Source organism: Myotis lucifugus, unplaced genomic scaffold (genome assembly GCF_000147115.1).
Source record: "Myotis lucifugus unplaced genomic scaffold, Myoluc2.0 scaffold_156, whole genome shotgun sequence".
Lineage (NCBI taxonomy): Eukaryota > Metazoa > Chordata > Mammalia > Chiroptera > Vespertilionidae > Myotis > Myotis lucifugus.
In genome coordinates this window covers 1,672,928-1,697,498 of record NW_005871204.1, presented here as the reverse complement: position 1 = coordinate 1,697,498, position 24,571 = coordinate 1,672,928, and the positions used below count along the sequence as shown (strand labels likewise).

Below are 24,571 nucleotides of genomic sequence, written 5' to 3'. Positions count from 1 at the left end.
CACAATGATGGGGTAATTGCAAAGAGGGAGAGATGCAGGATGCAGGAAACAGCCTACCGTGGAGCAGTGAGAGGGATGAGATGGAGACTGCATGTGGAGACAATACCATTGGCAGGAGAAGAGGCCCTTCATCCTGGGGATAGCAGGGCAAGAAGGACGAATGGACCTAGGGGAAGTGTGGGCCCTGACAGGGGAGAATTTATATGAGATTGTTTCTACTCTCTCAGTGTACTATGCGGCCAATACTGAGAGCAGAGATGGGTAGAAGGTGAGTGGCCAGTCACCTGTGCTACGGCTTTGAGGGAGGAGGCAGGGAAGTAAAATAGTAATAGTCATTTTGGAGAGTGGGGACACCAATCCAGAAGGATTGCAGACAGGTGCCTAAGATGCCTGGCAGATTTGAGGGCCCATATGAGATTTGTGGTAATGAATTTAAATGTATTTTTATTCATTTCAGACAGGGGGAGAGGGAGAGAAACATCAATGATGAGTAGAATCACTGATTGGCTGCCTGCTGCATGCCCCCTACTGTGGATCAAGCCTGTAACCCAAGCATGAGCCCTGACAGGGAATTGAACCCTGACCTCCTGGCTCATGAGTTGACGCTCAATCACTGAGCCACACTGGCCAGGTGTGGTTATGAAGTTAAAGTGAGATCTGTCAGCATGCCTGTGGGTTGTTGTTTTTTCCCAGCAATATAACCTGTTTGGGTACAGGTGAGGTATAAGGAAATGTTAAGAGGGCTAAGTCATTTCTTTTCACAGAAGAGAAAGACAAGGTATGAGTCCTTTAATGAAAATGTTTATTTTTTTAACAACATGGTAAGTTCATACTGGTGGTTAATTAGCAATTATGTCAATACTTTCAAACTCATTTGCCTCCAGTTTTAGTCATAATGCAGGAATCTAAGCTTATAAAATTAAGAAACAGCAAGAGCTAATCTAATCCTTCTTGATATTCCTTCATGATCAGCAAGATGCACAAAAAAGTTCTTTAAAGGACTAAAGTAGATGGATATATAAATTGTGAGTTCATTTTTAAAGCTGTATAAAAGTAACATTTCTAAGAAAGCATTTAAACCAAAGATCACACTTAATCAAAACAATATTCTTAATCCAGGCCGTCTCCATTTTCAGCTATTTGGCATTCTGTTCTTTTGTAAATTTGATGTTGCCCAACAAAGAATGGGTATCTTTTACTGTTTTGGGAGGCGAATGAACAGATGAACACATCAAATGCCTACACAGCTGAGATTTTGCCTGAGGTCAATGTGTTTTAAGATAGTCTTTTGTTACATATATATCAAACATTGAGGAATACTGGTGTCATTCAAGATGAAGTCTTTGATGAAGAACTGAATGTACTGGAGACGTATTTGGTAATCAAGATTTAGGTAAATTTTCACCAGCAGTAGCTCTATCAGCACACTGAAACATGTTGTAGACTTAATACCCAATAATTAACACATTAGACAACATTGGCCTCTTAGAAGAAAGACCGTATTTTGCTCCTGCTTCTGTAAAAACATTATTTATTTGAAAAAGGTGTGAACTTTTACTCAACTGCTACTCCCTGAATAGGAAAACGAGAGAAAAGGAGCTGAAGAAGGAAAGCTGTCCAGTTACACTCCACAGCCCCGGGTATACTGAGTGACATCTTTGTTTTGACAGTGATTTCTCCAGGCCACCCTGTAGGGAAAGGTGAAACACATGGTGATAAGGTTAAAGCGTATCTTCACTGTGATAGACATACAGCAAATCCTTTGTGAGGACAAACTATTTTAACACTATATGAAATACAGGCTTTTGATAGATCCAGGTATTGCTATTTATTAAATGGAGATATGTACACCCAACTTCACTTCTCCCCAAAGCCCTGGCTACAGCATAATATGCTGACCACGAGAGTCATGTGCATTTCCTAACAGCCACTGAAAAGTGCATTCTACATTTAGCTCATTCCAAACATTTCAAAATAGGACAAGGAACTGGTAGAGTGTGGAGAATCTTAAAAATTCTAGAAATCCTCCCAAATTAATGGAGGAATAAGAGGAAAAGATTCTGAATCCGTTAAAATGTTAAAATAGATTGCTTCTAAGTGATACTTTTTTTTAGCATACACCTAAAGCTGCAACTTTCAGTTCTCAGTAGCATATGGTGGTCCTTGAAAATCTTCTCTCACCTCTCTCCTAACACAGGGCAAAAAAGCTTTCCCCTCTAAGCTTACACATACCATGCTTTGATGCCTTGTGGATCCTTGACAACCCTCTTGGCACAGGTTGCAGCTTTAGTGATGTCATCTTGAAGCAAATCTGAAAAACAGGTGGTGAGGAATGAAGACAACTTTCACAGAATTTTCATTTTAAGTTTAGGTTTAGCCCATTTTATTGTCTTAAGCTAAGGAATGGACACGACAATTCTTTTCCACAAGTTATATATCTGTGAATGTTGGGAGGAATCTCAGATACCAAAGTCATTGGAAGTTCTGGAATTATCAACTACTGTGATAGATAGATAGTTCTCTTTGTAATAGGCACTATTAGAAGAAAAAGAGGAACCAACCTAGTAATTTTTAATCAGCAATTCTACGACTAGAAATTTCCCCTAAAGAAATAAGAGCCTTGGCCAGTTTTTCTCAGTGGTTAGAGCACTGGCCCACAGATCTGAAGGGTCGAGGGTTGGATTCACAGTCAAGGGCGTGTACCTCGATTGCAGGCTCGATTCATGGATCCAGTCTGGGCACATGTGGGAGGAAACCAATCAATATGTCTCTCTCTCATTGATGTTTCTCTCTCTCTCTCTCTCCCCTCCCCTCTATCAAAAAAAATGGAAAAAAGATCCATTTTTCTCAAAAATAAAATAAAATAAAATAATAAAAATAAAATAAAAAAATTAATAAAATCAAGATTGGTATTTGTTAACATATAAATAATTTTGTGTGATAAAGAACAAATTGTAAAGCAGTATATATAGTACAATTTCATTTTTGTTAAAACACACATTGTGCCTGGCCGGTGGGCTCAGTGGTTGAGCATCAACCCATGAACCAGGAGATCACGGTTGGATTCTTGGCCAGGGTAGATACCCAGATTGTGGGCTTAATCCCCAGTAGGGGGCGTGCAAGAGGCAGCCAATCCATGTTTCTCACATTGATGTTTCTCCCTCTCCCTTTCGCTCTCTCCAAAATCAGTAATAATAATAAAAAATAACCATAAAGAACACCACACATTATTACATGTTTATATGTAGGTATATTTATACATGACATAGCTTTATGTTCACAGACATGATTGATATGTATTCTATCTAGAACAATATAAACCAAAAGTTACTAGTAGTCATAAATCTCTTGGTAGTAAGAATTTTTATTCAGTGACCACAGATTATTATAGAATACAAAATATTTTTTAAATAAATTAACTGGATACAAATGAATATTCTAAGAATAATCTTTTCTATTAGAATTTTCACATTTAGAAATTTAACGATATCAATTTTATAGTACTTCTCCAATATTTTCATTTTTATGATTTTATTTTATTTTTTACAGTCAGAGTCACCTCTTTTTTTTTAAATCCTCACCTGAAGATATGTATTTTTTTTTTTATTTTAAAGTAAGAAGGAGAGCGAGAGGGAGAGGGAGAGAAAGAGAGAGAGATAGAGAGACATTAATTGCTTGCCTCCCATACGCACCCCAACGAGGGATTGAACCCACAACCTAGGTATGTGCCCTGACAAGGACTCGAACCTGAAACCTTTTGTTGTACGGGATGATGCTCCAACCAACTGAGCCAACCAGCCAGGGCGAGATGGCGATCTTTTAGGTCCCTGTTGAATTTTTCAAAACCTTTTTATTTCTTTTTCCCCACCCACTCCCCGCCCACGCCCCCTTTCGTTTGTATTGAATCTCTATTCTTATAAACATAAGCAGATGGGTCCTGTGCCATCACATAAACGTTATTTTCTCTTACCGTTGCAGGGTATACCACAGGCATTAACTGCTCCTGGGGTTTTGCCATCATTACACCAGTAGCGGCTATTGATCTGGAATATCCCATAATCCGTGCTTTTGTCTCCAGGATTGTTGTTTGTAGCTCGGGTGTTGTAACTACTTTCCCATTTGGCCAAACACATCCCTGAAAATAACATATTTTTAGTAATAAATAGCAATACCATATGACACATACTGCATACCATAATCAGTTCTATATAGCTAATTTTATTTTCTAATGACTTACTTTATAAGTATAAAGATGTAGAAGAGGAAAGACTATTTCATAGTCCATCCATCCATATACCCATCAAACCATTCATTCATTCATTCAAAAATAGTTATTAAGAGGAAGTGTTCGATTCAACCTAAACATACATTGATAACATTGACAAAAATGGGCTAAAATACAAAGTAACTTTTACACAGGCACATCTTGGATTGCATAGAAGAAAATGAAAACAGTTAATCAACTAGAGTGAGAAAGAATAATAAGATAGCATTTCATGCTGCATTTCAGAGATCCTGACATAAACAGTGATTGAGAGGAAATAGGTTCCTACTGCCCCTGTATTGAGATTTCAACATAATTAAAAAAACAACAATAAAAAAACTTTGCTATGAAAAGCCTCGTGTCATGCAGGGGAATTAAAAAAGAGAAAAACACTGCATTATTCTAGGCTCACAGAGCCCAGGTTCCACACGGAAAAGCTGGAGTCAAGCACGTGCTCAAATGTATCAGTCAGGCTACATGTGCCACTGAGTCTGAGGCAAGTGGCAAGCTTGGTAGCACTCGCAGAGTACAACGGGTGGTGGTTTACTTAGAATGGTGCACAATTTTGCACTCCCGTGCCTTCATTCCTTCACCTGGCATTTCTGTTTATAAAGAAAGTAGTTGATATATTTTTTTAACCATTTTAAGTATAAAAATCCTCAAATAACTTTTTTTTTAAAGAAGTGCATTCACGCAAAGCCCCTTTCTCATTATTCATCCTCTATTAGTCTGTTGCACACCTGGCTGGCTATTTGGAAGTAGGGAGAGGTAACTTACAGTTTGCCAGGCTCACTCCCCTGTAGCCATCCATTCCAAGTCTTTTCAAGGTTCTGGCCAGGTCACACCTCTCATAGACCTTGGCCCGGACGGCGACAGAGAGGAGGAGAAGCCCCAGAGTCAGGAGAGCCTTCATGTTGACTGCGAAGCCAGACTGCTCAGCTGGCCAGGGGAGGCTGGCCCCAGTATTTAACCTCTTTTAACTTCCTTCTTCTCCTAGTGGTTTGGAGGCTCCACCCTTTGAGCTATGTGGAAAACGGGAACAATTTTTTGGTTCTCTGACTTCAAAAGGTTACAAGAATTAATCCACATGAAATTGATGAATGACATTGTTTAAAGACCTGGCTCAGGAATGATTGGTATTAGCACTGTTTTCAAAACGGGAACTTTCTCCTATTTTTTAAAATTAAATCTTTATTGTTCAGATTATTACAGGTTTTCCTCTTTTTTCCCCCCATAGCTCTCCTCTACCCAGTTCCCACCCCACCCTCTGCCCTTACCCCTCCCACTGTCCTCATCCATAGGTGTACGATTTTTGTCCAGTCTCTTCTTGCACCCCCACACCCCTTTCCCCCCAAGAATTGTCACTCCACTCCCTTTCCATGCCACTGGTTCTATTATATTCACCAGTTTACTCTGTTCATTAGAGTTTTTATTCACTTGATTTTTAGATTCACTTGTTGATAGATATGTATTTGCTGTTTATTGTTGATGTTGTTTGTGAACGGAGACACTGAGGCAAGCTTGGCGCATAGGATGAAGTAGAGCAGAGGGCTACCACTCGCTCAGGCATGTAGCAAAAACCCTCTGATCCCTTCTGGCTTTTACTGGGGGTGAGCACAGCAAACAACAATGGAGTACAGCAAGTGACAATGATGAACAGGCATGCTTATGAGACCATCTGAGCTAAGTTATACATTACACTATTAATTTCCTATGTTATACAAAGACTCTTTCCACCTGCAGCAGTGCACCCTCCCTTAAACTTTCCATGCTCTCATGGACTATTTATCACCTCAAGGAAAGTTCTGCCCCTGAAGAATAAGTCTTGCATGCAAGACTTATTGTTCTGTCTCTGAACAGTAAGTCTTGCGCAGAAGACTTATTGTTCTGTCTCTGAACAGTAAGTCTTGAGTGCAAGACTTATTGTTCTGCCTCTGAACAGTAAGTCTTGAGTGCAAGACTTATTGTTCTGCCTCTGAACAGTAAGTCTTGCGTGCAAGACTTTGTTCTGACATGGCCTGCTTGCAGGCTCCCGCCTTTTCCTGGCAGAACATCCTCTTCTAGTTTCGCCACTCTCCTGGCTTCTTCCTACCAACAGGGTTTAAATTGCCGATATTGCCCTGGGGCTAATACTGCCGTAGCTATAGCATTCCAATTATAAGGAATTAATTTATAATCTGCATAAATTAATTCTGTATTAATATATAAAATTAATAACATATATAATTATATATAATAATATTATAATTAATAATATATATAACCCTTGAAGGTATTGAGCATTAGCAGGTCTTTGTGTCCTCAGGTGGGTGGTGGAGACTCAGCTGCTAACGCCTGATTAATGACTAGTGCCGCTTTACTTTCACTTTTCGGTGGCGGTGCAGCCAACTCCTGAGGACTTTTATTTTCTTTCTTTTTCTTACTACTGTAAGCAATAATTCTTTTTTTAAAAATTTTTTTATTGCTTAAAGTATTACAAAGGGTATTACATAAGTGTCCTTTTTTTCCCCACCCTTGACAATCCCCTGGCCTCCCCTACCCCCCAGTGTCTTATGTCCATTGGATATGCTTATATGCATGCATACAAGTCCTTTGGTTAATCTCTTACCCCCCTCCCTCCTGCCCCCAACCCTCCTCGGCCTTCCCGCTGCAGTTTGACAATCTGTTTGAGGCAGTTCTGCCTCTGTATCTATTATTGTTCAAAAGTTTATAATGGTCTCTATTATCCATGAATGTGTGAGATCATGTGGTATTTTTCCTTCATTGACTGGCTTATTTCACTTAGCATAATGCTCTCCAGTTCTATCCATGCCGTTGCAAATTGTAAGAGTTCCTTCTTTTTTTACAGCAGCATAGTATTCCATCATGTAGATGTACCACGGTTTTCTAATCCATTCATCTACTGATGGGCACTTAGGCTGTTTCCAGATCTTAGCTATGGTGAATTGTGCTGCTATGAACATATGGGTGCACATATCCTTTCTGATTGGTGTTTCTGGTTTCTTGGGATATATTCCTAGAAGTGGGATCACAGGGTCAAATGGGAGTTCCATTTCCAGTTTTTTGAGGAAACTCCATACTGTCTTCCATAGTGGCTGCACCGGTCTGCATTCCCACCAGCAGTGCACGAGTGTTCCTTTTTCTCCACATCCTCTCCAGCACTTGTCATTTGTTGATTTGCTGATGAATTAAAAAAAATAAAAATAAAAATGTGCAGTAATGCAGGTGCTTCAGATCTTCTACTCTTCTTTTTGGCACGCCCGGAATTCAGGAGAATGTTGAACTTCCCTCTGATACACTGTTCCTCTGTGTTGTAAGCCACAGTCCTGATTTTAAGTCAGGCCGTATTGGTTCCCCTTACTGCCTTATCTGTATTTACAGAAGAGTCAGTTTGTGGCTCTGCCTCTGGGTGACAGTGTGTCTGGATTGACCTCCAAAGCTATAAGTCCTCTCTGACCAGGAGTTCTCTATTGTACCTGAACCAGCTCTGCCCAGAGCTGGCTCCCCAGACGCCACTCCCAGCTCTGTTTCCCAGGCTCCCCAAAAACAATCTTCCCCTATAGACTCCCCTAGCGAACCCAACTGGTCAATCCCATGCACTGGGTTCAACAATCAAACTCACAGATTTAAGAGGAAGTGTGTAAACAAGAGCCTGGGAAGCTGTGCGAACTCGCAGGGCTCCACCTTCCAGATCTGCGGGAGTGTCTGTGCGCGTTCTGGCCCCTGGCACCAAGTAGCCGGTCGGCTGGTAGAATCTGAGGTTGCCCCTTTGCATCCAGTCCAACTATGGGCTTATTTATAGTGTTACCTTCTATGAGTAGCCCTGCAGAAGCCCTCCCCACTTGCGGGTCACGCTGGCCTCAATGGGCGCGGACTTTGTGGGGCGCAGATTCCCCCCCCCTCCTCCCGCCCCGTGCAGGTGCGCACGTTCCTCGCTCCAACCTGAATTGCAAACCGCACCTTTTTGGGAAGTCTAACCTTTCTGTGGGAGGAAGCAGGTCTCCTCTGAGTTCATGTAGTTGCGCTGCTTGAGAGCCGTTGCCTCTGGGTTAGTAGCTGATCTCTGGATGCGGATAACAGCTGCTCAAGATGGCTCGGTCTCGTGGCTGAGCTGGCGCCCAGGGGGAGGTTTCAGCCTCAATCTCTAGCCATCCCCATTTTCTAGGAGTTTTCTGTCTTTCCTGGCTGCAGACTGTTTCTCAGCTGAATCTCCTCTGCTTGTTCGGGCTGTATGTTACCCGTTTCAGCTGCTCGGCCTTATGTGCTCCGGGACAAAGCACCAACACATCCGTCTAAACCTCTGCCATTTTTTCCCCATCTGTTTCATCTTGCTTCTTGCATATGTTGTTGATTTTTTAATCCATCCGGTTTATGCACGCTAGGACCCTTATTCTGAGTTTTTTTCTGTCATGTTGCATGCCTCTGTCTCACTTAGCTGCTTTTCTGGCGAGTCTTCCTTTTCTTTCCTTTGGGGGTTTCTATGCCTACCCATGTTTTATCTCACTGACATATCTAGATGTTGAGTCGTTCAGTGGCTGCTCCCTGGGTGGCAGTGGCTCCTTGGGCTGTGGTTGCTCCTTGGGTGGTTTCAGTAGCAGCTGCTCCTCAGTTGGCAGCAGCTCCTCTGGTGGGTGCTGTTCACAGCTGTGGTGGCTCTTCTGGCTGGTGGGGGGAGGCTTCACGTACAGCTGCTGTTCCTCAGACAGAGGGTGTGGTGATCAGGAGGCTGCTGTATCTTGGATCTGCTGCATTGATTTAAAGACACAAAATACAACACAACAAGGCACAACATACCAAGCACTGAACACAAATATATTTACGATATTAATAACCCCAAATAAAGGTGACCACCCAATTAAGAGAATTAGGGGATAAGGAGGAAAGAAGAGAAAAAGATAAAAGAGAAAAAGGAAAAGAAAAATAAGAAAAAAAACAAAAAAGAAGTGCAAAAATGAAATTGGGTAAAAAAGAGGGGGAAAAAAAGAGCGAAAAGAGAGAATGAAGTAGAAGAGGGGAAGAGACTATTTGTATGAGGAGAAAACTCCGATAGAACTGCCACTAATCCCAACAAATTCCAGCAACAGATCCCTGGAGATGAATGCAAACTACAAACAACCAATGATATCAAGAAAGGCAAGGGAAAACAGAAGCACAAAAATAGCCAGGGGGTGGGGGAGGGGAGGGAGGGGAAAAACCAGCAGAAAAAAAGAAAAAGAAAAAGCAAAACAACCTCACAACCAGTACTAAAAAAGAAAAAAAAAAACACAAAACAAAACAAGCAAAAAAAACACACAGACAAAGAAACAAAAAAACCCAATATATTCAACAATCAAGCAAACAGCAAGAAAACAATAGAAAGATAAGAGAGAAAAAATGTTTGGATAGTGAAGAAGGATAAGGGATAGGTGTATAAGGATTTAGAGCAGTGGATTGGAAATAGGATATATAAGTAGGGTGAAATTAAACAGGGGGTAAAAAGACGGAATAAGGAAAATCTAAAGCAGGAATAGGGTAAGAGAAACAGGACACCAAATGGGGAAAAGTGAGGAAGAGGGTTTTAGCATAGAGGTAAAATTGAGGTAGGGAAAATTGATGCTAAAGGAACAATGAAAATAGAATGGAGAACACTAATCCCAAAATAAAAAAAAGAGAAAATAAAATGGCGCTTTAAAAAATGGTAAAATGGTAGCAGTAATAATATTGGTTAAAAATAAAAATGTAGTAATTAAAAGGGTAAAATCAGGTGATGGAAAAAAAAGAAAAAGAAAAAAAATTGGTTTCTTAGTTAAAAGGCAAAAAAAGAAAAAAAAATTGCAGTAGTGAAGGTCTTTCGGTTCTTCTACTCTTCAGCCTGGCTCGCCTTAGTCCTGCCAGGTATTCAGGAGAGTGTTGAATTTCCCTGCGATACACTGTTCCTCCGTGTTGTAAATCACAGTCCTGATTTTAAAGCAGGCCGTATTTGTGACCCAGACTGCCTTAATTTGTGTTCATCTAAGAGTCAGTTTGTGGCTCAGCCTCTGGGTGGCAGTGTTTTGGGGTTGGCCTCTGAGGCTATAAGGCTTCTCTACCCAGCAGCAAGGGTTTATTTTTTCTATTGCACTTAAAACTGGTTTGGGGAGGTCAACTGCCCAGAGCTGGTTCTTAAATAATCGTTACCCTGCTCTGTGTTGTTGGTGGGACTGAGCAATAATTCTTTTAGACTCCCTAAAAGCTCCTTCATCTCTCTTTCCCTTCTTGCCACTCTTCTTTTCCTTAACTTAGAGGGGTGGGTAACGATCCTCTTCCGAACCAGGAGAAGATGAATCCTCCAGCTCTGAATGGCTGGCTGAGGTTATTCTTTCACTAGAGGCCCGGTGCACAAAAATTTGTGTACTGGGGGGGGGGGGGTAGGAAGGCGGGGTCCCCCAGCCCGGCCTGTGCCCTCTCGCAGTCTGGGACCCTTCGGGTGATAACAACCTGCTGGCTTAGGCCTGCTCCTGGGTGGCAGAGGGCACGCCCAATCCCTTGGTGCAGCCCCTGGTCGGGCTCAGAGCAGGGCCAATTGGGGAGTTGGGGAGCCACCCCCTGTCATGCACAGAGCAGGGCGGATCGGGAGGTTGCGATGCCACCCCTAGTCATGCTTAGGGTAGAGCCGATTGGGGGGATGGGGCACCGCCCCCGTCACACTCAAGGCAGGGTTGATGGAGAGGTTGTGGCGCCACCCCCTGTCACGCAGGGGGGTTGGGGCTCCGTACCCTGTCACACACAGAGCAGGGTCCATCAGGGGGTTGGGGAGCTCCCCCCTGTCACGCACAGAGCAGGGCCCATCAGGGGATTGAGGAGCTCCCCCCTGTCACACACGGAGCAGGGTCCATCAGGGGGTTGAGGAGCTCCCCCCTGTCACGCACAGAGCAGGGCCCATCAGGGGATTGAAGAGCTCCCCCCTGTCATGCACAGAGCAGGGCCCATCAGGGGGTTGAGGAGCTCCCCCCTGTCACACACAGAGCAGGGCGGATCAGGAGGTTGGGGCGCTGCACCCTGTCACACTCAGGGCAGGGCCAATGGGGAGGTTATGGCTATCCCCCGTCACACACAGAGCAGGGCCCGTTGGGGGTGGGTGGGTTGGGGGCGCCGCACCCTGTCACCCACAGTGCAGGGCCGATCAGGGGGTTGGGGCGCCACCACTGCCACACTCAGGGCAGGGCTGATGGAGAGGTTATGGCTCTACCTTGTCACACACAGAGCAGTGCCCATGGGGGGGAGGGGGCTTGCGGCGCCGCACCCTGTCACACACAGAACAGGGCCAATCAGGGGGTTGGAGCGGCGCACCCTGTCACACACAGAGCTGCAGGGTGATCAGGGGGTTGGGGAGCTCCCCCCTATCAGGCACGGAGCAGGGCTGATCAGGGGGTTGGGGCGCCTTCGGGACTTGGGCGCTGCCCTGTCACGCTGATCCCGGTGCCGGGAGCCTCGCTGCTCCGCTGATCCCGGTGCTGGGAGGCATATTACCCTTTTACTATAGAGTAGAGGCCTGGTGCCCGGGTGGGGGCAGGCTGGTTTGCCCTGAAAGGTGTCCTGGATCAGGGTGGGGGTCCCCACTGGGGTGCCTGGCCAGTCTGGCTGAGGGGCTAAGGGCTGTTTTCCTGCTGGTGGGTGACTGAAGCTCTCAACCACTCCTTTTTTATTTTATTTTTTTAAATTCTGGGCCAGCTTTTGCTCTGAGGCCTCGCTGCTGAAAACATTGATACAATGTTGCGGTCAGGGTGGCTGAAGCCGGTTTCTGGGGTTTTGTTTAGCTTCTAGATTTGCTACATAGTTGCTTAGAGTTGCAGCTGAGAAGCCGGCAACTCAGGCGGGGAACGTTGGAGTCCGCAGTCACTGGAATAAGCAACCCTCCCTGTTCACTTCAGTGCATGGCTGCCGGCCGCCATCTTGGCTGATAGTTAATTTGCATAAGGATATGGTGATTAGCCAATGGGAAGGGTAGTGGTCGTACGCTAATTACCATGTTTCTCTTTTATTAGTGTAGATAACCTCCTAATTCATTTTTGCAGCTATTTTTCTGACCTTTTCTTGACTCCCTCGGTTCAGTGACCTCTAACGGGAGCGGCTCGGGTGGTGTCCTTCACTTTTACCCCTGAGCTCTTTAACAATGATTTTAAGACAGCTATATATTGACTCTGCATTGACGGGCTATTCCCCATGACTCTGACTCTATTGCCGAAAGTTCCGAGTACTCTGTGCTGGCAAAACCCTTTCGGTCCTACCTGTTCCCAATTTCTTACCTTCGGGTCCCTGATCTGTTCAGGTGCCATTTGTTGATGTTGTTTGTGAACGGAGACACTGAGGCAAGCTTGGCGCGTAGGATGAAGTAGAGCAGAGGGCTACCGCTCGCTCAGGCGTGTAGCAAAAACCCTCTGATCCCTTCTGGCTTTTACTGGGGGTGAGCACAGCAAACAACAATGGAGTACAGCAAGTGACAATGATTAACAGGCATGCTTATGAGACCATCTGAGCTAATTTATACATTACACTATTAATTTCCTATGTTATACAAAGACTCTTTCCACCTGCAGCAGTGCACCCTCTCTTAAACTTTCCATGCTCTTATGGACTATTTATCACCTCAAGGAAAGTTCTGCCTCTGAGCAATAAGTCTTGCATGCTAGACTTTATTCTGACGCGGCATGGTTGCAGGCTCCCGCCTTTTCCTGGCAGAACCTCCTCTCCTAGTTAACTTTTCATTCCACTTTACTGCAACCGTTTATAATTTTTATCTTTACCTTTTTCTTCTTCCTGTTCTTAAAGAATACCTTTCAGCATTTCATATAATGTTGGTTTGGTGGTGATGAACTCCTTTAGCTTTTTCTTATCAGTGAAGCTCTTTATCTGACCTTCAATTCTGAATGATAGCTTTGCTGGGTAAAGTAATCTTGGTTGTAGGTTCTTGCTCTTGCTATTCATCACTTTGAATATTTCTTGCCACTCCCTTCTGGCCTGCATAGTTTCTGTTGAGAAATCAGCTGACAGTCCTATGGGTACTCCCTTGTAGGTAACTGACTTTTTTTCTCTTGCTGCTTTTAAGATTCTCTCTTTGTCTTTTGCTCTTGGCATTTTAATTATGATGTGTCTTGGTGTGGTCCTCTTTGGATTCCTTTTGTTTGGGGTTCTCTGCGCTTCCTGGACTTGGAAGTCTATTTCTTTCACCAGGTAGGGGAAGTTTTCTGCCATTATTTCTTCAAATAGGTTTTCAATATCTTGCTCTCTCTCTTCTTCTGGCACCCCTATAATTCTGATGTTGGTACGCTTGAAGTTGTCCCATAGGCTCTTTACACTCTCTTCATATTTTTGGATTCTTTTTGCTTTTTGCTTTTTCGGTTGGGTGTTTTTTGTTTCTTCGTATTTCAAATCTTTGACTTGATTCTTGGGATCCTCTAGTCTGCTGTTGGATATCTGTATATTATTCTTTATTTCAGTCAATGTATGCTTAATTTCTAGTTGGTCTTTTTTCATATCCTCCAGGGTCTCACTAAATTTATCAGCGGTTTCCAGAAAATTCTTGAAAAATCTTATAACTGTGGTTTTGAACTCTATATCCAGTCGTTTGCTTTCCTCCACTTTTGTCATTTGTGACCTGTTTCTTTGTCTCTGCATTTTTTATGCTTCCCAGTGTTGGTAGAGTGGTTTTGTGTGCTGGGTGTCCTATAGGACCCAGTGGCTCAGCCTCCCCAATTACCTGAGGTGGACACTCTTGGTGCACCCCCTTGTGGGCTTTGAGCACAGTCTTGTTATAGTTAAGCCTTGAGTGTTGTAGGTATTACTGGGAGGAATTGATCTCCAGGCCTATTGGCTGTGAGAATCAGCTGTGTCTGCAGTGGGAGAACTTCTGTGCTGAAGACACCCTTCTGGGGCCAGACCTGCTTCAGCAGGGCTTTGGTGCTCATTGAGTTTGCCCCCTAAGTGTGTTCCTTATGGATCTGAGGAGCTGTAATCTGGATGGTCCCACTCTGACCACTGGGTACACTGGCTCTTGGATCTCTAAGGAGGTGCTAATTTAGCCTCTATCTGAGGCTATCCAGCAGGAGCTATGGAGAGATCTGCAGATTTCTCTTCTTTGTTTGAGGTTTGGAGGTGCCCAGATGAGGCCCAGCTGTGAAGCAATGCAAGCTGCTGTGGGGCCATGGGCCTTCTTTTGGAAGTTCTGGGTCTCTCTGGCCCAGCTGCAATTTGTTAGGTAATTTTCAGACTGCAAAGGGCAGGGCATTCATATGCAAAAACCTCTGCGGCAGCCTGGGTGGGGCGAGGTCTTGGAATCAACAGGGTGGAGCAAGCAGCTATGGCTGATCCTCAGCCCTGCCCGAAGGGGCCTCATGTCTCAATGTACCAGTAACTGCTGGACGCACCTCTGAGGGAAAGCCCCCCTCAAGTTCTGAGTTATGACTGTTGCCAGACAGTCCAGTTTCTCCCCGTATGAGTCCTGGGTCCCCAGAGACTTCCCAGAACTGGAGTTCAGAGCAGTTGGGAGCTTGTGATTCCCTCCCAACTCAAAAAGACAGCCAGGTCCTCAGGTTCCAGCCCCTTTCCGCGCACGCTCGAGCCTCCGTACCTCTGCACTTTACTTCCGCACCTCCTCTGAGTATCAGTGTGCTTTTCTCTGTCACAGGGTGTGGGACTTAGCCATGGAAAGGGTTGCAAAATGTTACAGAATGTGCTAAGGGGAGGAAAGGAAACATGAGAAACTGAATGTACTGGGAGGGGGGACTGACGTATGGAGAGGGATTGTGTAGGACTGTGTCAGAGTCAGAGAGCATGGAAGAAAAATTGCTAGATTGTCTTAGAAAAACAATGTGTTATGATACGCTCCAGCCAGGTGTGACTCTGTTTACCTCCCCTCCGTTCTCATGAACTTTTTGTGAACCTCTAATGAAATGCTTTGTAGTTTTTTTTTTTCTAACACTATGTAATTTTGCTATAAAAATCATACTGCACACTTGCTCTTGGCCACATGCTGCGAGGCTTCCCAGAGGGGGAAGGTACGGGCTGTGGTCAGCTGGCCAGCTTAATAAAGGCTCTTCAATTTAAATTCTAAGTCGGTGGTCTATCTCCTTGAGCCAACCCATAACATTTGGAGGCCCGCAGCGACATTCCTGGCAGGGGTGAGAGGGACCCCTTATTTTGGGCGGGAGGCTCTCCCCCGGCAGAAAGGAGAGGGACTCCCTATTCAAGGCAGGAGGCTCTCCCCCACTTGTCGCCGGGCACTCAGTGAGATACCCCACACCTGTGGAAAACGACTACCAAGGAGGCCTCCAGTCCATCCAAACTTTCAATTTGGAAACCGAGCTGCCTGGACTCTCGAGAGAGGTAAGGACCGGTCATTAAACTGGAATTGGGACATCCCACGGAAGGACCTATTCGGAGGGCTGGACGCAGTGGTACTCCTGGTCCTGACCCGTGGCCACGACGGTGGCTGGGGTCCCTGGTTCATGCGGCTGTAGGCTGCACAGGGTTTGTCTGTCTGGTGTTTGTTGTCTTGGTGTTTGTCAAAATGGGTCAAAGGTTGTCGTCTGCTTCTGTGTCCACCCCGCTGCAATGTTTTCTGCACAATTTTCAGGACTTCAAGAAGTGAGCTGAAGGATATGGCCATAATGTTAATACTTTTGATTTGCAGAAATTCTGTGAAAGGAAGTGGCACACATTCCAGGTGGGATGGCCTGACGTAGGGACTTATGATTTAACCACTGCTTATTGGGTTCACCATGTTGTCTATGGCTGGCCGGGTCACCCCAACCAAATTCCCTATATTCAAGTGTGGGTCCATATTTTGACTGAAAAACCAAGGTGGTTACAGAGTTGTCAGAATAAAAAAGAGAAATTGGGACAGAGACAGACAGTCCTCTTGGCCTCAGCCAAGGAGGGCAAAACTCTCTCTGTTCTGCAAGATACGGGAGAGGAGCCACTCCCTAGGGTCAGGCCTCCCCCGTATGCTCCTCCCCCCACCGGTCCCACGGTGGCAAATGACCCTGGTCTGGAGCCCCTGCCTTCTCCACAGCCAGTTTCCTTTCCTCCGGAAACTGCAGTCCAGGGCCCGGCTCCGTTCTCCCCTCCTCACACGAGGCAGGGGACAGCCTATGGAGAGAGAGGCGGGGAGGGGGAGAAGCTGCGGGACCCTGCTGCATCCGCCAGTCCTGCAGCTCCCATGTTGCCATTAAGGCAAGCAGGCCCTCTAGATTTAGGTCCAGACGGGCAGCCTTTCATGGTTTATGTCCCCTTTTCTACCAGTGTCCTATATAATTGGAAGAACCAGAATCCTTCTTTCTCCCAGAACCCACAGGGCTTGATCTCTCTTTTAGAGTCTGTGTTTTTTACCCATCAACCTACCTGAGACGATTGTCAACAGTTGATGCAAACTCTTTTCACTTCAGAGGAGAGAGAGAGAGTCAATCGGGAGGGGAGGAGATTTGTGCTGGGTCCGGATGGGCAGCCTACCTCTGACCAAAACAGATTAGAAGCTGTGTTTCCCTCCAGGCGACCCAACTAGAACCCCAATAGTGAGAGGGGAAAGGAGGCTCTCGATCGGTATCGCCAGACTCTATTGGGGGCCATCCAGCTGCTGCTCGGAGACCCACAAACCTCTCTAAGGTGACAGAGACAGTCCAGGGGCCTAATGAGAGCCCGGCAGCTTTCCTGGAGAGGCTGTACGAGGCCTATCGGGTGTTACCCCCATTCACCTTGATGCCCTGGAAAATCAGAGGGCTGTCATTGTTGCATTTGTTTCCCAGTCGGCCACAGATATTAGGAAAAAATTGCAGAAGTTAGAAGGCTTTGAGGGGAAATCAATCTCTGAGCTGGTTGAGGTGGCCCAGGAGGTTTTCAACAATTGGGAGGACCCCACGGCAGATTTAAACACCGGATGGCCAAGGTCCTCCTGGCATTAAACGAGGAAAAAGGCCCAAGGGGCCGGAAAGACAATAAAGGCAAAAGAAAGCCCTCTGGGAAAAAAGAAGTCCAACCCAGGCTTGGGAAAAAGGAAAAATCAGTGTGCACTTTGCAAAAAGGAAGGACACTGGAAAAGGGAGTGCCCTGAACTGGTGGAGGAGGTGGATTAGGGCTATCAGGGCTCAGCTGGCCCCCAAGAGCCCAGGATAAGTCTGACAGTGGGGGGCCAAAAGATGGACTTCCTTGTGGACACAGGAGCCACCTTCTCTGTCTTGCAACAGCCAGTGGGTCCGGTCTCTAAGGCCAAAATCCCCATCAAAGGGGCAACTGGAAAAGTAAAATCCTACCCATGGACTAAAGGTCGGATCAGTGACCTAGGAAACGGCTCAGTGACTCACTCGTTTCTAGTAATGCCAGAGTGCCCGTACCCTTTGCTAGGCCGGGAGTTGCTGAGTAAATTGCAGGCCACAATCTCTTTTGAAGGGCTAGGGCCAGAGGTCAAATTACAACTCCCAGGGACTGTGGGGATATATCTCCTGACATTGCCCTTACAGGAGGAATATGTACTACATGAGGAGGAGCCTGGGGAAGTCTCAGCAGATGCCTATCTCCAACAATTAAGACAGGCTATCCCGGGAGTTTGGGCGGAGGACAATCCGCCGGGGCTAGCTAAACACCGGCCTCCAATTGTAGTCCAGCTGACCTGCAGTGCCACCCGTCAGAGTCCAGCAATATCCAATGAGCCAGAAGGCGAGAGTGGGAATCGCCAAGCACATTAAGAGGCTGAAAGAGGCTGCAATCTTGATTCCTTGCCAATCTGCTTGAAACACTCCCCTGTTGCCAGTACAGAAACCAGGGACTGAGGATTTCAGGACTTTAGGGAAATAAACAAGAGGGTTGAGACTATCCATCCAATGGTTCCAAACCCTTACACTCTTCTCAGCCTCCTCAAGCCAGAACACCGGTTCTATACTGTTTTAGACCTAAAGGATGCCTTTTTCTCCCTACCCCTGGCAAAGCAGAGTCAACCTATCTTCGCCTTCGAGTGGGTGGACCCGACAGAGGGAGAGTCCGGACAGTTAACTTGGACTAAGTTGCCACAAGGGTTTAAGAACTCACCCACTCTGTTTGATGAGGCCCTAAACCAGGACCATCCACGGGTGACTCTGCTCCAATATGTAGACGACCTCTTACTGGCCACGGAGGAGGAACAGGACTGTAGACAGGCCACTTGAGAGTTGCTGACCACTCTAGATTGTTTGGGGTATCAGGTCTCAGCCAAGAAAGCTCAGCTATGCACTACCCGAGTGACATATTTGGGTTACAACATAGAAGCGGGTAGGCGAACTTTATCCAGTAGCAGAATAAAGGCCATCTTGTCAATCCCCAGGCCTACCACCAAAAGGCAAGTCTGGGAGTTCCTCGGAACAGTGGGTTATGGCAGGCTATGGATACTAGGTTTTGCAGAGATTGCAAGGCCATTATACTCTGCAACGGGGGGAAAGGAAGCCATCCTGGTCTGGACAGAAAAGGAAGAAGAGGCTTATAAAAGACTGAAAGAAGCCCTGGTAAGCACCCCAGCACTCTCCCTGCCAGACTTAACCAAACCCTTCCAGCTATATGTAGCTGAGAACAAAGGGGTGGCGAAAGGGGTCCTCACACAACCCCTAGGACCATGGAAACGCCCCGTAGCTTATCTCTCTAAGAGACTTGATCCAGTGGCCTCGGGATGGTCCAACTGCTTGAAAGCCATTGCAGCCACTGCCCTACTGGTAAAGGAAGCCTCAAAGCTAATGTTTGGCCAAAATCTCCAAGTAGTTGCCCGAATGCAGTTGAGACCTTATTAAGAAGCCCCCCGGAGAGATGGATGTCTAACGCCCGCATTACCCAGTACCAGGTGTTGCTGCTAGACCCACCACGAGTCAGCTTCCTGAAAACAGCTGCCTTAAACCCAGCCACACTCCTCCCTGCCGAGGAGGTAGAGCCCCCTTTGCATGACTGCGAGGAGACATTGACTGCCCTCACTTCCCTCCGAGAGGACCTCGTGGACCAGCCCCTGCAGAATCCGGATGAGAGAATCTACACGGATGGGAGCAGCTTCGTAGAAGGAGGTACCCGGTATGCGGGGGCGGCAGTGGTGACACAAAAGGAGATTCTCTGGGCACAGGCCTTAGGACGAGGCACCTCAGCCCAAAAGGCAGAACTCAAAGCACTCACTCAGGCCCTCCAGTGGGGAAAATGAAAAAGAGTGAACATTTTCACGGACAGTCGGTATGCTTTTACCACAGTACATGTGCATGGGGCCCTATATCAAGAAAGAGGTCTCCTGACATCAGGAGGAAAGGACATTAAAAACGAGTCTGAAATACTTAATCTCCTGGCAGCCATATGGGGGCCAAAGAAAGTGGCGGTAATTCATTGTTGGGGGCACCAGAAGGGAAATAGTCCCGAAGCACAGGGAAATCGATTTGCAGTCCTAACCACCAAGGAAGTGGCTAAAAGACCTGTAGGGCCCCTAGAAGTTCTCGTAGCCCTGCCAGCACGAAGGCTTCCAGAGAAGCCTACTTATTTATTAGAGGAGCAGAGACTAGCTAAGAAGCTAAGGGCCCGGGAAGGAGAGGATGGATGGCTAATTCTGCCAGTTGGGAGGCCTATAGTACCAGAAGTCCTGGGGCGGACCATCGCTTCCCAGACCCACCAAAGCACCCACCTGGGGGGAACGAAGCTATCAGAACTACTGGGAAGAGAATTTTACATTCCAGGGCTCCAGAAAATATCCCAAGACTTGGCCAGAAGGTGCCAAGTATGTGCCCAGGTGAACCAAGGGCCCCCTCTTGTGGCCGCACCGGGGCAGCGATTCCGAGGTCAGAACCCCGGAGAACACTGGGAAGTGGACTTCACTGAGAAACCAGGAGGACAAGGAGGATATAAGTACCTGCTGGTTTTTGTTGATACCTTCTCTGGATGGCCTGAGGCATACCCAACTAAGGCAGAGACAGCACAGGTAGTAGTTAGGAAACTCCTCACTAAAATTGTCCCCCGGTTTGGCCTGCTACTATATGTGGGGTCCGACAACGGTCCAGTGTTTATCGCCAAAGTTGCACAATTCATAGTTAAGGCCCTGAGAGTAACTTGGAAATTACATTGTGTTTATAGACCACAGAGTTCTGGACAGGTAGAGAGGATGAATCGGACCTTAAAGGAAACATTAACTAAGTTAAAATTAGAGACTGGCGAAAACTGGGTAAGTGTCCTTCCTTTAGCCCTCCTCAGAGCTAGGTGCACCCCGTACATAAAAGGACTCACCCCTTTTGAAATTATGTTTGGCAGGCCTCCACCTCTTCTTCCCCGCCTAAGGGAGGAAGAAATTGCCTGGCTGTATCCCTGAAATATGCTTAAGTCCTTACAGGCTTTGCAGAGCAGCGCCAGGTCGGCACAACGGGTGGTGAGAGCCTTACGTGAGGAGGACGCACTGAGAACCAGCCCAACGCAGCCTGCCTTCTCTCCGGGTGATCTCGTCTGGGTAAAACCCCACAGCCCTAGCAGCCTGGAACCTAGATGGGATGGACCCTACCAGGTGGTGCTGAGCACTCCAACCGCCATCAAAGTTGCAGGAAAGAGGCACTGGATCCATCGTACGCAGGTTAAGAAGGCAAAGGACAGTGTCGAGGGATGGTGGGTCCAGAGAACTGGAGACCTGTTAAAGGTCAGACTCACTCGGTGTTCATCCTGACTCTTCTCGTCTGCATGCACCAGGATTGGGAAATCCCCATTCAGCCAAGAATTACTCTTGGGAGGTCACAAGTACTATTGATTGGATTGTTATAGGCTCTGTTGTAGGAGTAGGGGTGCCTGTCATCCAGACAGATCTCTGCAAACTGTTTGGAAACAACTGGGGAAATTCCCATAGCTGATCCGTATGGACCAGGTATGGCTGGGGGGACCAACCCTGGGTCACCGGAGTCAGGAGTTATGGGTGCAGAAGCTTGGACTTAGAGCAAGGATTATGGCACACTGAACATTATGTCTGCCCCCGGGAAGGGGGTAGTGACTGTGGAGGAGAGGGAGACTTCTATTGTGCCTCTGGGGTCTGTGAGACCCTAGCCCTATGGAAAAAACCTCCCACCGACAAACTCCTCCGTCTGACCAGAGAGGTTCGAACTGGGGCCCCAAAGGAAAACTGCACTATCGGAGATTGCAACCCCGTCATCCTCATGCCTCTTGCCTGGTGGACTGACCAATGGGAAGGGGAAAAACGTGGGGGCTAAGACTCTATGTCAGCAGCCGAGACCCTGGCCAGCTTTTTACCATTCAGCGCCGGACTCTTCCCCAGTGGCTCAACCCGATTGGCCCCTTGCGTCCCCTAGAAAAACAGAAGAGGCCGAGCTTGCCACAGCACCCAGCCCCAGCAAAACCTCCTGGTTCCCCTGAGTCACAAAAGCCTGGGAACCCCAGCCGTGCTCCACCTGCAGCCACAACCTCGCCAGCCCTTGGGAACATACAACAGCTTTTAGGAGCAGGCACAGGAAGACCAAACCAGCAGCTGCTGGGAACTCTGGACTTAATGTTTTCTTTCCTGAATCGCACCTCCCCAAACCTGACCGCTGATTGCTGGCTGTGCCTTAACCCTGAACCCCCTTATTATGTTGGGATAGGGGCAGAGGCCCAGCTTAGGAAGGATACCTCTGCCATCAGAAACCTTTCAGTAGAAAGTCTGCTGGACGGACTGTGTATGTGGGGACACAAACAACCGGGACTTACTCTTGGGGACATCCTGAACCCAGGGACTTGTGTGTACCCTAGGAACTACCCCGTTAGCAGTTCCACTTATACAGATCTATGTAATTCATCTATCATACTTCCAATGAATTATACAGGAGAGACCCCCACCTACTTAGAGCTCCGGAGGGGACTTGGTGGGCATGTACAACTGGTATAATTCCTTGCATCTTCTCTCCAGTCCTCCAGCATCCAACGAACCCTGGACTATGCATTCTAACTCATATCCTCCCACAGGTGTACTACTATTTGGGAGAAGGGGGCCGAGAACATTTAAATCTCGAACCCAAGAGGGTTAGAAGGGCCCCCATCCTAGTTCCCCTTCTTATGGGAAAAGGACTAGCAGAATCTACGGCCATCGGAACAGTTGCCCTAGCAACTGGCCACCAAAATTATAAAGAGTTAAGCAGACAGATAATATTTGAGCACTCTTGAGAAATCTGTTAGCCAACTGGAGGACTCCCTCAGTTCACTTGCAGAGGTGGTGTTGCAAAACAGAAGAGGCCTAGATCTGCTTTTCCTAAAGCAGGGAGGCCTCTGTCTGGCCCTAGGGGAAACTTGCTGTTTCTACACCAACCACTCCGGGGTAATCAGGGAAAGCCTTAGCCAGCTGGGAAAACGGCTGGCTGACCGAGAAGAGGCAAGAAGGGCAGAGGGAAATTGGTATGAGAATTTATTTTCCTGGTCCCCCTGGCTAACTACCCTGCTCTCTGCACTGGCAGGACCAGTCATTATACTCCTCCTAAGGCTAATATTTGGCACCTGCATTGCCAGATGCCTCCTCAACTTCATACAAAATCGAATACAGGCTGTAAAGTTAATGGTTTTACATACCCAATACTCCAGAATCTTAGAGGAGAATGCTGAATCAAAGATTTGATTCGGGCATAAGTCCAGTAGGGAATGTCACAGGGTGTGGGACTGAGCCATGGAAAGGATTGCCAAATGTTACAGAATGTGCTAAGGGGAGGAAAGGAAACATGAGAAACTGAATGTACTGGGAGGGGGGACTGACGTATGGAGAGTGATTGTGTAGGACTGTGTCAGGGACAGAAGGCATGGAAGAAAAATTGCGAGATTGTCTTAGAAAAACAATGTGTTATGTATGATACGCTCCAGCCAGGTGTGACTCTGTTTACCCACCTCTGTTCTCATGAACTTTTTGTGAACTTCTAATGAAATGCATTGTAGTTGTTTTGTTTTTTTCTAACACTATGTAATTTTGCTATAAAAATCATACTGCACACTTGCTCTTGGCCACATGCTGCGAGGCTTCCCAGAGGGGGAAGGTACGGGCTGTGGTCAGCTGGCCAGCTTAATAAAGACTCTTAAATTTAAATTCTACATCCGTGGTCTATCTTGTTGAGCCAACCCATAAAAATACTACCCAAAGCAATCTATAAATTCAATGCACTTCCCATTAAAATACCAACGGCATATTTCACAGACCTAGAACGAACTCTCCAAAAATTCATCTGGAATAAAAAAAGACCCCGAATAGCTACAGCGATCCTGAGAAAGAACAAAGTAGGTGGGATCTCAATGCCAGATATCAAGCTGTATTACAAAGCCACTGTTCTCAAAACTGCCTGGTACTGGCACAAGAACAGACATATAGATCAATGGAATAGAATAGAGAGCCCAGAAATCAGCCCGAACCAATATGCTCAATTAATATTTGACAAAGGAGGCAAGAACATACAATGGAGTCAAGATAGTCTCTTCAATAACTGGTGTTGGGAAAATTGGACAAATACATGCAAGAAAATGAAACTAGACCACCAACTTACACCACACACAAAAATAAACTCAAAATGGATAAAAGACTTAAATGTAACATGGGAAACCATAAAAATACTAGAGGAATCCAAAGGCAACAAAATCTCAGACATATGCTGAAGCAATTTCTTCACTGATACAGCTCCTAGGGCAGTTGAAACTAAAGAGAAAATGAACAAATGGGACTACATCAAAATAAAAAGTTTCTGCACAGCAAAAGAAACCATCAACAAAACAACAAGAACCCAACTGCATGGGAGAACATATTTGCCAATGTTATCACCGATAAGGGTTTAATCTCCAACTTTTATAGGGAACTCATACAACTTAACAAAAGGAAGATAAACAATCCAATCAAAAAATGGGCAAAGGACCTAAATAGACACCTTTCAAAAGAGGACATTCAGAAAGCCAAGAGACATATGAAAACATGCTCAAAGTTGCTAATCATCCGAGAGATGCAAATCAAAGCAACGATGAGGTACCATCTCACACCTGTCAGACTGGCTATCATCAACTAATCAAAACAAACAACAAGTGCTGGAGAGGATGTGGAGAAAAAGGAACACTCGTGCACTGCTGGTGGGAATGCAGACTGGTGCAGCCACTATGGAAGACAGTATGGAGTTTCCTCAAAAAACTAAAAATGAGAAACCAAGATGGCGGCATAGGTAAACACTGGAGTTTGCTGCCTCGAAAAACCACTTCAAAAATACATCTAAAAGACGGAACGGACATCATCCAGAACCACAGGAAGGCTGGCTGAGTGGAAATTCTACAACTAGAAGGAAAGAGAAAAGCATACCAAGACTCAGAGAAGGCGCAGTGAGAAAG

General features: G+C 46.2%; 1 protein-coding gene and 2 long non-coding RNA genes across 6 annotated transcripts; 1 reads left to right on the top strand and 2 right to left on the bottom strand.

Annotated features, from left to right (window-relative positions):
• Window positions 1–783: 783 nt before the first annotated feature.
• Window positions 784–5,225, bottom strand: LYZF1 (lysozyme C). Its single transcript, XM_014461489.2, has 4 exons — window positions 5,042–5,225; window positions 3,971–4,135; window positions 2,233–2,311; window positions 784–1,688 (listed from the first exon to the last, which is right to left on the bottom strand). Exons 1-4 carry the CDS (start codon window positions 5,175–5,177, stop codon window positions 1,622–1,624), a joined length of 447 nt encoding a protein of 148 aa, XP_014316975.1. The 5' UTR covers window positions 5,178–5,225; the 3' UTR covers window positions 784–1,621.
• Window positions 3,226–3,959, bottom strand: LOC106698270. The gene is made up of 2 exons (XR_001349549.2): window positions 3,748–3,959; window positions 3,226–3,581 (listed from the first exon to the last, which is right to left on the bottom strand). It is a non-coding gene; the product is annotated as an uncharacterized LOC106698270 (long non-coding RNA).
• A 10,209-nt stretch (window positions 5,226–15,434) lies between the features above and the next one.
• Window positions 15,435–23,302, top strand: LOC111827369. 4 transcript variants are annotated; one of them, XR_002830881.1, is made up of 3 exons: window positions 15,435–15,604; window positions 18,638–18,747; window positions 19,071–23,302. It is a non-coding gene; the product is annotated as an uncharacterized LOC111827369 (long non-coding RNA). The 4 variants fall into 4 exon arrangements; XR_002830883.1 differs by having other exon boundaries at window positions 18,995–23,302; XR_002830880.1 differs by lacking the exon at window positions 18,638–18,747.
• The last annotated feature ends 1,269 nt before the right edge of the window (window positions 23,303–24,571 follow it).